The 14,572-nt window shown below is 37.0% G+C and overlaps 1 protein-coding gene across 1 annotated transcript in view; it reads left to right on the forward strand.

Moving 5' to 3' along the window:
- The window catches only part of TMEM38B (transmembrane protein 38B), a 40,730-nt gene that overhangs the window by 18,924 nt on the left and 7,234 nt on the right, over positions 1-14,572 (forward strand). The window contains exons 3-5 of the mRNA XM_006150603.3: positions 270-454; positions 1,977-2,064; positions 10,406-10,523. Of these exons, the coding sequence (XP_006150665.1) occupies positions 270-454; positions 1,977-2,064; positions 10,406-10,523 (391 nt within the window). The remainder of the gene's footprint in view (positions 1-269; positions 455-1,976; positions 2,065-10,405; positions 10,524-14,572) is intronic.

Raw genomic sequence — 14,572 nt, forward strand, 5'->3', positions numbered from 1 at the left:
ACTGAGGGCCACTCCTTAAAAAGGGGAGTGGTCACATTCCTATGGGGTCAGCCCTGGCTAGAACTGCTCTCAGGAGGGCAGAATGTTGGAAAAATGTCACCATACAGTGAATATCCCACACCAATAGGTGCCTTTCTTAAATTTAATATCTGTGTTTATATGGGTAATTCCATCTGTTGTATTTTGCCAAATTATTATTGCTAATAGGTTTTTAATTTCTGTTCTTCAGATTTTATTTATATATTAAAATGTATAAATTTTACTTTCAGGTATATTGTATTTTTTTGCCCATGCGACCTAGTTTCTCAAGGCTATTCATTTTTACCTGTTCAACTCCTGGCTTCAGGAATGAAGGAAGTGACCAGAACTTGGAAAATAGTAGGTGGAGTCACACATGCTAATAGCTATTACAAAAATGGCTGGATAGTCATGATAGCTATTGGATGGGCCCGAGGTAATATTAACAATATGTGTTCATAGCTATTCTGTTACTGGTATACTACAAGTATTAGACAATTTTCTAGCTGTGTTAATGGGGATTATATACTTTAATAACACTTGTTTTTTTTGGGTGGTGGAAACCTTGTTTCTGTTGGCTAGTAAAGTTTATTCAAAACTAATATGTTTACAAGTATTAGTTATTGGTCATTATATTGGGCTTCACTTTTTTTGTTTTCTAAAGAATTATTTTATTTAACTTATTTATTTATTTATTTTAATTTGCCCAAAGAGGAACAGAGAGAGAGACAGAAAGTGGGAAAGCAAGCCGCCAGGTCAGGGACTTGAACCACAGTCGGCCATTTGGGAGTCCAGTGCCCTTAACCACCATGCCACCTGCTGGCCCCCATTGACTGTCTTTTGATATACAAATTTTAAAGTTTACTTATTTCTTCCATGAATGAGACAGAAAGAACGAGAGAAACAGAAAGACTAAACAGAGTCTTCATGCCATGACCCACTTCAAGATCACTGGCATGTGTGTGCTTGGCATGTTCAGCGAAGTTTCTAGACATGAACTGAGAACCTTCCCCTGTGGGTCAGCCTCAGAGTATTGAGTTACTTCTGCATCATTGTCTGGCCCAAGTGATATGTCATTTCTCTGATTGATTTAATTAGGTGCCCCAGAACCAGAAAAAATCAGTTAAAGTGTAGTGCTACCATAAGTAAAAACAAGTTCACAGACATAAAGAATTGTACATGAATAAAAAAACATTGTTCTGTCTTTTGTGTGTGTTTGTTTTCCATCCTGAATTACTGAAAATAGCAAATATGATTGATTTTGGGTTCATGTTCACTTTGCATTACTTGCCCTTAGTGTTTTGTGTGTAGAAATTGAAACAAATTTCTCCAAGCCTCATGTTATAGTGTACTGCACTTAAAACTAACCATATCAGGAATGACAATGATAAAGCAGAGGATTTTCCTTTTCAAGTCTGAAACAAACTGTTAGCTAGCTATCTGTGCCTGAGGCCCCAGTTTCAACCTTAACTATGGTATAATAGACAGTTGCCATGCTGGTGAAAGAGAAGAATTGTAGTAGTCCCAGTACCCTAAATACACAGGGCAACTTTTTTCTTCCTTCCAAGATTTATATTTTGGGAATCCTCTTGGAATTTTAAATCAGCTAATAAGATTATGGCTTCCCTCAAATCTTTTTTTCAAGAAAATTTGGCTAAGGCTAGCAGAGGGCATGGAGTTTAGGGTGGCTGGATCCTATGTGGAAAGACAGTTCTAGTCCCAGACGCAGTGGCTTGAAAATCATGTCAGGTGTGTGTGCATGTATGCCTGCCCAAAATTCTGAGCAAATGGGGAAGAAGAGATTGCAGCATGGCCATTTCCCCAGGGGATGATTTCTCACCTTCCCTTCTCTCTCTTTCTCTGTCTTTCTCTGGTGAGTACACATACCCTATAGCAAAAACTTGAAAGAAAGGAAAGAAAATTTGGCTAAGCATTCTTGTTTTATTTCCTTATTTTAGGTGCAGGTGGTACCATTATCACAAATTTTGAGCGGCTGTTAAAAGGAGATTGGAAACCAGAAGGTGATGAATGGCTGAAGATGTCCTAGTGAGTTAGTATAAATTATACTGGGACCTGGATTTTGTCTTTAAATCTCACCAATTTCTTTTGGAGAACATTTTGGAGACTTTAAATGTGATGAAATGTAGCTGAAAAAAATAAGTGGTGGTGGGACCAGCAGTTAGCGTAATGGCTATGTTGCTGGACTCCCATGTAGTCGACCGTAGTTCGAGCAATGGCTCCTAAGCTACAAACCTGTACATTATTGGAATGAGTACTGTAGGCCATTGTAACACTGTAGTATTTGTCTGTCTAAATACTTCTAAGCATAGAAAAATTACAAAAAAAAAAAGATTTAAGAGATGTACCAAAATGGTACACCTGTATAGGGAACTTACCATGAATGGAGTTTATAGGACTATGAGTTGCTCTGGATGAGTCAGTGAGTGGTGAGTAAATGTGAAGGCATAGACCATTACTGTACACTGCTGTGAACTTCATGAACACTGCATTTAGGCTACACCTACTTTATAAACAAAATTTTTCAATAATAAACTTTAGATTTCTCTATCTTTTTTGCTTTTGATTTTTAACTTTCTCTTTTGTATGAGAAAAGATATACTTAGCCTAAAATCCAAACACATTGTATAACTGTACAAAAAATATTCTCTTTTTATCCTTATTTTCTAAGATCTTTTTTTAATTTTTAAATTAAAAAATTTTTTTGTTAAAAGCTAAGACACAAACATACACATTAGCCTAAGATTATACAGCGACTAGTAAAAGAGAAAGTGATGCAATTAAGAGATGTGGTGAACATCATGTATGAGGCTGCTGCTGGCATAGCACAGCATGCTGTTTAACAGTAAAAATTTTTTTTTGGGGAACCAGCAGTTAGCGTAATGGCTATGTCGCTGGACTCCCACGTAGTTGATCGTGGTTGGCGTCCCGGACCCGGTGGCTTAAAACTCACGCCGGGCGCGTGTGTGTGCGGGCCCAAGATCCCGAGAGGAGAATGGAGGAGAAGGGGTTGCGGTGTGACTATCCCCCCTGGGGGGTGATTTCTCGCTTTTTGTCTTTATGTCTCTGTCTGTCTGGTGAGCACATGCGCCCTATAGCGAAAACCTCTCAAAAAAAAAAAAAAAAAAAAACCAAAAAAAAAAACCAAAAAAAACAAAAAAAAACTGCTGGTCCCCAAAAGTAAAAAATGTTCAAGTAGAAAGATACACAATAAAGTAATGATAGAAAGTATAATATACACATAAATCAGTAGCAGTTATTATTATCTAGAATTACATATTGTACATAAATGTATGTACTGTGTGACTGTCAGCACAATGGGCTCGTTTAGACCAGCCCCATCACAAACATGTGAGTAGTGTGTTGGACTATGACATTATGAGGGCTACAGTATCACTAGGTGATAGACTTTTTTGGCTCCATTATAATCTTATGAGATCACCATAGTATATATAGTCCATCATTGACTGAATGTGATTGTGTACTGCAAAAGTGTGATTCTGATTGTGTTTAGGAAGAGAACTATGTAAGAATAGACTTCTGCTTGGAAGTCAATTGCTGACTCATTTTTATTAATAACTATGATGTTACCCAGATTCCAGGTTATACATAGTTCATTTATTTCCCATCCTTTCCTTCTTTTTATGTGGGTGTGAGAGAGAGAAGTACCCTTTAGAGGGTCTGATCACACTGTGATCTCCCATCTGCCCCACATAGCCCTCAAGCCAGCAGAGATCATGACTGCACCAGGCATGTTCTGGTTAACCTGGAACCTGGTAAGGTTTGTGTGATCATCACCCATCACCATGCTGTGATGCCCCATTGCCCAAACCACCACAACTGGGCCAACATTACGTATAGTCCCATTGTAAAATGTCAAGTTTATAGAAATAAATCAGTCTATTATAAAGTCCTGTGAGTTGCTAAAAAAAGACTATTGAGTTTGACTATGCATAAAAATAAAAAAAAGATTTGAAGAAGTAACTCACGTTATACTTAAACTATACAAACTACTTTTTCAGCTGTTTAAGAAATTAATCATTAGGTGTTCTCTAAAGATACCCAATCTTAAATAAGTCACAGGTACATTCTTGGTGCACCTGAAAATGAAATAGAGAAATTTATTAACAGTTACTGTTCACAATTCAGTAAGGAAAAGGCGTAGGGGATAGATCATAATAAGCAAGGTGAGGAAAGACTTCATGTAAAAAAGGAACATTTGTAATTAAAAATGGATGATAAATGAGTTAAAAGTTACAGTTGAGGAGTAGTATGAATGATAAAGTGTATTTTCACGAACCACCCAATTCTAGGATATTTAACTTATTAAGTACTCCTTTAGGCTTAAATGAGGGAGTTTAGAAATCAAACAAAGGAGACTTTGATAAATTATGAGTATTACTGATATTTGGGAAATTTCTTACATTTTGTACTTGCTTTGAAATATCTTGTATAAAATATTTCTTGGGGCTTTTATAACTGGAAACAAGTTATATTTCTCTTTTGTTAAACCTCTTGCAGTGACTTCCTTAAATGGCCTGTAAGGTCTTCCAAGATCTGCCTTTTATCCACATCTATTTGCGTAGGTCTCATCTCTTGTTTTCTCCCTTGCTCACCCCATTGTGTCCAGGAACAAGCCCAGTGTGGTCTGGTTTAGCAGTAGTTTTCTTCTGTCCAGAATCTTTTTATTGAGATGGCTCACACACTTCTCTATTTTACTCAAAATAGTTCTCATTATTTACCTTCTAAGGGAGGATTATCCTGCTTTTTAAAATTGTAGCACTCTCTAGTTTTCTTTTTTTCCTCAGAATTTATCACCTTCTAAGGTATTTTGTAATGTACTTATTTGTTATGCTGATTCTTCCCTCTTCCCTTGGCTTCTTTCCCCACTTTGTTATGCTGATTCTTCCCTCTTCCCTCGGCTTCTCTCCCTACTCTTCAAAGAATAAAAAATATCAGGGGTAGGAATTTTTGTCTCTTTTGATTGTTCTTTTACACATAGTAGCCAATACGATATTGAATGAATGAATGATCAAGTGGGTCAGCAAAGATCGATCACTGGTTTATTATGTGCGTGTGTGAAATTTTCGTGTATCTATTATCAAATACTTTTGCATACCTATGATGTTTTTAGTGTATCTGTTTAGTATTGAATGCTTACTGCACGTTAGAAACTTGATAGAGCACAACATATTCTTTCTTTTTTTTTTTCTTTTTTGAGTTGTTTTTTGCTATAGGGTTTGTGCGCTTACCAGAAAGACAGAGAGAGACAGAGAGACAGAAAGTGAGAAATCACCCTCTGGGGGGATAGCCATCCTGTAACCACCCTTCTTCTCCATTCTCCTCTTGGGATTTTGGGCACTCACTCAGGTACATGTACCTGGCATGAGTTTAAGCCACTGGGTCCGGGACTCGAACTGTGGTTGACTACATGGGAGTCTAGTGACATAGCCACTCCACCAACTGCTGGTCCTGAGCACAGTATATTCTGAAGTAGTTTTAGAGAATAGTGTGTAAAACCAGTATCCTAGAATTCTAGCAAGTGAAATTTAATCAGACTCCTAAGGTATTTTCTGATCCTTTATCATATACTGGGTTCTGTGTAGGCACTCTAAAAAAATATGCTGTTACTCTTCTTAAAAGAAAAGTAGGTATTATTTTTAGTTTATGGGCTAGAAAACTAAGGCTGAAACAAGTTATTGTAAAAAACTTGCTTAATGCCAGGTAGTTAATGGTATTTTTTTTTCTTTTCTTATTTTTTAAGTTGCTAGAGGGCATGTGCCCTCATTGGAGAAAGAAAAAGAGAGAAAATAAGAAAGCACCCACTATGGGGAATGTGCATGCCATACACAATTCCTTTTTTCCATTTATCCCTCTTTTCAGGATTTTGGGCCCAGTGTATTTTCAAGCTGCTGGATCTGGGACTTGAACCAAACAGTCAGCCATGTGGGCTTTACCTGCCACACTTACCACATAACTGGGGCTGGTCCATCTTTTTTTTTTTTTTTTTTTTGCTGGAGCATTTCTTATTTTTTAAAACTTAATAACCTACATCCACTTAAATAATACAATCCGATGACTTTAAACTTAATAAACTACATCCACTTAAATAATACAATCCGATGACTTTATACAGATACATGTAACAAAGGAATTGCCACCACTATCAATATTCCGTTTTTTTGGAGTGAATTTTCTTTTTTTTTTTTTGGAGAGGTTTTTTTGCTATAGGGCGTGTGCGCTCACCAGAGAGATAGACAGAAAGCAAGATATCACCACCCACCCCCCCGGAGGGATGGCCACGCCGCAGTCCCTTCTCCATTCTCCTCTCAGGATCTTGGACATGTACTCACACGCCTGGCGTGAGTTTGAAGCCACCAGGTCCAGGACTCGAACCACGGTTGACTACATGGGAGTCCAGTGACATATCTATTATGCTAACTGCTGGTCCCTTGGAGAGGTTTTTGCTATAGGACGCCTGTGCTCACCAGAAAGACAGACAGAGAAAGACAGAGAGACAGAAAGCGAGAAATCAGGGAGATGGCCACGCCACAATCCCTTCTCCTTTTGGGATCTTAGGAATGCACACACATGCCACCAGGTCCAGATCTCGAACTGAGGTCAATTACATGGGAGTCCAGCGATGTAGCCATTACACCATCTGTTGGTCCAATTTTTTAAAGTATTTTTTTAAAGAACTATTTCTTTAGTTTTAGTTATTGTTATTATTGTTATCTTTAAATTTGCTGTAGGGCTTGTGTACTCATGAGAGAGAGAGAGAGAGAAAGAGAAAAAGTGAGAAAACAAGCAGCCAGGTCTGGGACTCAAACTGCAGTCAGCCATGTGGGAGTCCAGCACACTAACCACCATGCCACTTCCTGGCTCCCCACTATCAATATTTTTATGAGCCTGAAAGTTTTCTTGTGTTCCTTTGCAGTTGGTCCTTTCCCTCATCCCTGGTCTCAGAAAATCATAGAATCAGTTTGCCTTTTCTAGAATTTTATGTAAGTGGAATTTTATAATATATACTCGTGTCTAGCTTCTTTATTGCAGCACAGTGATTTTGGGATTCTTCCTCACAGGATGAGCTAGTTCCTTTTTGTTGCTGTGTTTCATTGTATGTATAGATTATAGTTTATTTATGTATTCATCTGTTGATGGACATTTGAGTCAGCTTCTAGCTATTGTGAATGAAGTTGCTATTTATGATTATATGCAAGTCTTTGTGTAGACACATGTTTTCATTTTATTTGGGTAAATATCTTGAGTGGAATGCCTGGGTTAGACAGTACGTGTATGTTTACATTTTCAAAATCTAGTTCTCCAAAGTGTCTGAGAGTTCTAACTGTTCTTCTAGATCTTCTCCAAGGAGTGAGTTTGTCAGTCTTTTTAATTCTAGAAATCCCAATGGATATATTTCTGTGTTGTTAATTTCCTGGCTGACTAAGAACATTGAAGATGTTTTCATGTATTTATTGTTCATTTCCATGTCTGCCTTGATAAGTGTCTGTGTATATTTTGCCCACTATTTTGGGGTGTTGTCTAATTATTGAGTTGTAAGAGTTCTTTATATATTATGGATACAATATCTTTGTGGCGTGAGTGCACACACACATGTGTGTGTGTGTGTGTGTGTGTGTGTATATATGTGTGTATGCTTTTGGTGAAGTACAGTCTTTTTTTAATAATTCTTTTTTTCTTTAAATATTTATTTAATTCCATTTGTTATTATTTTTTAATTTGACCAGAGAGAGAGAGAGAGAGAAAGGGAAAGTGAGAAAGCAAGCTGCCTGGTCCGGGACTCAAAACTGTGATCAGCCATGAGAGAGCCTTTAACCACCACGCCATCTGCTGGCCTGGTGAAATACAGTTTAATAATTCTTTTATTTTTTTTGTGTTCTCCCTAAGAAGTCTTTGCCTAACCCTGAGTAGCAAAGGTATCTTTCTTACTGTATATCATGCTTGGTAAAGTCTCTTCACAATCTAAATGATGTATAATAGCGATTTAATGTATGAGTAATAATAAAAAATGTATAAATAAAAAATATATTTTATCGAATGGAAAAAAATGTTCATACTTTTAGTTCTTATAGTTAGTTCTGCCATCTGTTTCAACTTCTCTGTAAATAGTATGATGTAGGGTTTGATGTTTTCCTCTTATTGATATCTATTACTCCACCTTTTCTTGGGAGACCTTTCTTTTGCCCATTTTATTACTTACCGTTTTTGTACAATCAAGTGACCATATATGTGAGTCTATTTCTGGCCTCTCTGTTCTGTTCTATTGATCTAAAAGTCCATTCTGATGTTGATCCTACACCATTCCGATTACTATAACTCTATAGTAAGTCTATTTTTTTTTTTTTGAGAGGTTTTTGCTATAGGGCACATGTGCTCGCCAGACAGAGAGAGACAGAGAGATAGAAAGCGAGAAATCACCCCCCAGGGGGGATGGCCACGCCGCAATCCCTTCTCCTCCCTTCTCCTCTCGGGATCTTGGACACGCATGCACATGCACCCAGCGTGAGTTTTAAGCCACCGGTTCTGGGATGCGACCCGGGGTCGACTACATAGCCATTATGCTAACTGCTGGTCCCTCTATAGTAAGTCTTGAAAGCAGGTACTGGGAGTCTCTCAGTTTTATTCTTTGTTTTGTTTTTAAAATTGTTTTGCCTATTCTAGGTCCTTTGCATTTTCATATGATTTTGGAATGAACTCATTAATTTATACAAAAAGCCTGCTGGTAATTTTATTAGGATAGCAGTTAATCTGTATATCAGTTATATATCAACTGGAGAGAAGTAAGATTTTAGCAATATAGGATCTTCCAATACATGAGCATTATTATATTATATACCTCCATTTATTTAGATCTTTTAAAATTTCTCTCAGCAGTGTTTTGTAGTTTTCAGTGTAGAGGACTTCAATGTCGTTTGAGTTTATTCCTAAGTATTTTATATATTTTTGATGCTATTATAAATGGAATTGAAGAAATTAGCTTCTGATTGTTTTGTTACTAATGTACAAGAATATGATTTATGTATACATTAACCTCGTATTATTTCTTAGTTCTAGTGGTTTTGTAGATTCTTTTGAGATTTGTATCACTTGCAAATAGAGACAGTTTTATTTCTTCTCTTCTGATCTGTATTCTTGTTTTTCTTTTTCTTGCTTTCTTGTGATGCTAACACTGATAGTACATCACTGAAATTTATTGGGACTCATTTTACAGCTCAGCATATGGTTTGTCTCAGTGAATATACCACATACACTTGAAAAGAATATATATTCTGGGGCCAGCAGGTAGTGTAATGGTTAAGGCACTGGACTCTGATGTGGTTGACTGTGGTACAAGTCCTGGACCTGGAAGCTTGAAACTCATGCTGGGCACGTGTGCATGCATGCCCAAAATCCTGAGAGGAGAATGGAGGAGAAGGGATTGCAGCATGGCCATCTTCCTCCCAGGGGGTGATTTCTTGTTTTCTGTCTCTCTCTGGTGAGCACACATGCCCTATAGCAAAAAAATCCTTCTCAAAAAAGAATTTATATTCTATAGGTTCAAGGTGATTGCTGGTATTATTCAGATTATCTATGTCTCCACTGATTTTCTTTTTTTCTTTTTTTTTGTTTTGTCTAGACTTAGCTAAGGTATATATTGGAGCTGGCTTATACTGTTCTATTAGAGTTCAATTGTGTGCATCTCTTTGTCATTCCATGCAGCAGCCTGAGATTAACTGTAATGGGAGTATTTATGCCATGGAAATGGTCAAATTACTAATAGTGCTTTCTTTCGCCCCAACCCCATCCTGGTAGTTTGTTAGTACTAAAAGGTTTTTCAAGATTAATTCCAAATCATGCTTGGAACATGAAACTTTCAAATCATTCGTGAAAAGTGTTGTATAGCTGAATACATTTTAGAGATGTTGTACATAGAAACATAGTCTTTGTTACAGAGTTAAAATATATATATGCACATTCTAAAATCTCCAATAGCTTATGCTGTAAAGAAAGATATTTAGGGGCCAGCGGTGGCATGGTGGTTAAACGCTGGACTCCCACATGGCCGACCATGGTTCAAGTCCTGGACCTGGTGGCTTGCTTTCTCAATTTCATTCTTTCTCTTATGAGTGCATGTGCCCTATAGCAAATTAAAAATTAATAATAATAAATTAAATATATAATTCTTTAACAAAAGATATTTGACTTTGTATAACTGCATTTCCTTACCTTTATAAGTATATTTGCAAAACTCATTTTTGTGTTATTTTTATTAATAGCTCATTAAATTAGTGTTTAATAAAACACTCTTTGCAAAGAAAGATAGAAATCATGTCAGTACTCACTGACTTAAAATGTGTTTCATTTTCAGCCCTTCTAAGATAACCCTATTGGGGTCAGTTATCTTCACATTCCAGCACTCGAAATATCTGGCAATATCAAAGCATAATCTTATGTTCCTGTATACTGTCTTCCTTGTAACCACAAAGGTAAGAGTTCTAATTACCAGTATTCAATATTAGAAGTATTGTATAACCATTCTCCTTTCATAAAATCCTGCTACTAGGCTAGTGACAGAAACACTTATTTTTTTAATGTCATTACAATGTAAAAAGTTGAATTTGGAGCATTTACTCCATCCATCTATGACTTTCTGAATTATAGCTTTTCTGTGATTTCTCATTTGCCTTATGCTGAGTTGAGGCTATCAGAAAACAGTTGTAGATAGTGAAGTAATATATTGGAGGTCAGAGAGTAGTTGAAATAGCAAGACTGATCAGAGGCTACAAACCCAGTATTGTCTCATTTGTGAAATGAGGTACTTGGGTGTTCTTTGAATTTTCTTCAAGCTCTAAAATGTCAAGATTTTTATTTAGACTATATTTGTGGTCAGCCTATTTCTATTATTACTACCTGACTGGAAGTTTTATTCCTTTCTGAAGATAAAAAGCAGTGAGGTGTAAGGTTATGGGTTTTAGAGATAGGTAGTCATGGGTTCCGTTTTGGTCTGCTTGCTACAGATGTAACAGAATACCACAGAATGAGTAATTTATAAACAGTAGAAGTTCATTTTGTTTATGGTTCTAGATTCTGGGAAGTCCAAGGTCATAGTACTGATATCTAGTGCATGCCTTATCCCATAACAAAAGGCAGACAGAGTAAGCAGTGAGACAGATTTTGAAAAAAGGGCTGAATACCTGCCATAATTAACCTACTCCTGTGATAATGGTATTAATCTATTCATTAGGGCAGAGCCTTCAAGACCTAATCACCTTTTAAAAGTTTTACCTTTTTTTTTTTTTTTTAAAGGTTTTTGTCATAGGGGTGTGTGCCGTCTCTGGAGGGACGCAGAGAGAGACAGTAAGAGGAAAAGAAAGAAATCATCCCCTGCACCCCCTCCCTGGTGGGGAGTGGCTATGCTGCAATCCATTCTCCATTTTCCTCTCTGGATTTTGGACATGCAAGCACATATGCTGGCAAGATTTTCAAGCTGCCAGGTCTGAGACTTTAACCCCTGCTGGCCATGTGGCAATCCAACGCCTTAGCCATGATGCCCATGATGCCACCTGCTGACCCCAGTTCTACTTTTTAATCAACATATACTAGTACCACATATTTATGAGGTACAGTGGGCTGTTTTGATACATGTATACAGTATGTAATAAATTATGGTAATTAGCATACCTATTACTTTAGATGTTTATCATCTCTTTGTAGTGAGACATAAGAAAATCTTTTTTAGCTAACTTGGGATATCCAGTATATTATTCACTATAGTCACTCTACTGTATATTCGAGCACTAAAATTTTATTCCTACTGTCTAAGTGTAACTTTGTACACATTATAGACCAACTTCTCTATATACTCCTCTCCCACTATTCTTCCTAGCCTCCAGTAAACATTTTCTACTCTTTACTTATGTAAGATGAACTTTTCTAGATTTGACTTATGAGTGAGATCATGTAGTACTTACCTTTTTGTATCTGGCTTATTTGATTAATGTAATATCCTCCATACTCAACCATATTGCCACAATGACAGGATTTTATTCTTTTTTTTTTTTTAAGAATTAATTACTTTGTTTAATTTCATTTGTTATTATTATTATTATTTTTTATTTTGACCAAACAGAGAGAGAGAGAAAGGGAAAGTGAGAAAGCAAGTTGCCAAGTCCAGGACTCCAGTCACGGTCAGCCATATGAGCTTCCAGTGCCCTAACCTCCAATCACCTGCTAGCCCCTGGGATTTTATTTATTTATATTTTTATGGTTAAATGTTTCTTTTTTTTGGTATATATACCATATTTGCTTTATCCATTCCTTATTTCTGTGTCCATTGTTGATAAACAATTAGGGAATCCAGTGCCTTAACCACCATGCCACCTGCTAGTCCCCCATGTTTGTTTTTCATTTTCAGTCTTTTTTATTATTTGTTCTTAGATATTGAGATTATATTAGGTTTGCAGATTAACTTGGGGATGCAGTTATATTACATAGGGAAAAAAGCGAAGAATTAGGAAAGAGCAAAGACAGATATATGAAGTTCTCTAAAGCTTAAAAAAGGACGATCTAGAATAAGAAACTGGAAAGGAGTGATTGATAAATGTAGAAAACCCAAAGGTGGGTTTTTTCTTTCTTTTTAAAATTTGCTCGAGTGAGGAACCAGCAGTTAGCGTAATGGCTATATCGCTGGACTCCCACTTAGTCGATCGCGGTTGGCGTTCCGGACCCGGTGGCTTAAAACTCACGCCGGGCGTGTGTGCGTGCGTGCCCAAGATCCCGAGAGGAGAATGGAGGAGAAGGGATTGCAGCGTGACCATTTCTCGCTTTCTGTCTCTATGTCTCTATGTCTCTCTCTGTCTGTCTGGTGAGCGCATGCGTCCTATAGCGAAAAACCTCGCAAAAAAAAAAATAGAGTGTGTCCTTTTAAAATTTGCTAGAGTGTGTGTTCACTCACCAGGGGGAGAGAGAGAGAAGGAGAGATGGCGGGGGGAGAGGGAGAGAGAAAAAGCACCCCTCATGAGGGCATGGTCATGCCATGATCCTTCTCCATCTCTCTTTTGAAAATTTGGACATGCATGGACACATGCTGGCCTATTTTTCAAGCTGCCGGATCTGAGACTCTAACCATACAGTTGGCCATGTGGGTTCCAGCCAGCTTAACCACTATGCCACAGGCTGGCCCCATAGAGATGTTTTTAATCATGGTCTGCTCAGTTATGCTGAGTGCTATTGAGGGGCATATTTAGATAATGTGTTGTGGAATACATGAATAAGAGATACTGTCATTAAACACATTTGAGGATACAGATGGTCATATGCACTTTGAGCAAGACTCAAATCCTGTCATCAAGATGATATTGCCTAAAATATATGTACACTCTCTCTCTCTCTCTCTTTTATTTTATAAAGATTTTTGCTATAAGGGCACATGCACTTACCAGAAAGAGAGAGGGAAAGACAGAGATGGGGAGAGAAATACACAGACAGTGAGAGGGAAAGTGAAAAATCACTCCTGGGGAGATGGCCATGTCACAGTGCCTTCTCCCATATTCTTCTCCTGGGATTTGGGGTATGCATGCACACATACCCAGTCTGGGACTTGAACTGTGGCCAGCCATGTGGGAATCCAGTGCCTCAACCACTAAACATTACCTGCTGGCCCCTATACACTTTATTTATATATTTAAAAACATACTTATTTTATTTAACTTTATTTATTATTATTACTACTATTTTCCGGTTTGATCAGAGAGAAACAAAGAGAGGGAAAGTGAGAAAACAAGCCACCAGGTCTGAGACTTGAACGGTTGGCCATGTGGGAGTTTAGAGCCTTTAACCACCATACCACCTGTTTGGCACCTCTCTATACTTTACGAGAATAGGGATTAAGTTTGCATTATTAATCAATGTATCCCTAGCATTATATCTGGTGCATGTAATCAATTTTTAATATGTATTTCTTGACTGATTGATCATTAAATAAACAAAATACTTTCATAGGTCTCTCAGTATTTAATTCCATCACATTCAGTCATCTCAGGATACACACCATAAAGAAACCATTCATTTCCCCTTTGCTTTGAAAACTATATTTATAAAAATGTAAATCCTAAGATTTTAATTTCTTTGAGTCATTCAGGTTAATAATTATTGATGTCTAAGTCATTACATTACCTATGGAGAAAACAGAGTGACTAGAAAACCTAGTTTATACCCCATGTTCCTTTAGGGGTTCATTGTAGGGCATGGTGACTTTCATTGGAATACATTGATGAAGGTTTAATGAAGTAGACATTTAAGTTACACTGCAAAATATTATTTGAATTTGGGCAGATGGAGATAGTATGTTCTTGGTGTAGAGAAAGATTAATTATGCAGATTTTACATATATAGATATATTACAGTTGCCTTTGCATTATTCATGTGAGATAGATGTTATATGTATTTATTCAGTCATTGTATTTTTCAAAAAACCTTTATCTATCTATCTATCTATCTATCTATCTATCTATCTATCTACCTACCTACCTACCTA

Source organism: Tupaia chinensis, unplaced genomic scaffold, assembly GCF_000334495.1.
Source record: "Tupaia chinensis unplaced genomic scaffold, TupChi_1.0 Scaffold000291_1, whole genome shotgun sequence".
NCBI lineage: Eukaryota > Metazoa > Chordata > Mammalia > Scandentia > Tupaiidae > Tupaia > Tupaia belangeri.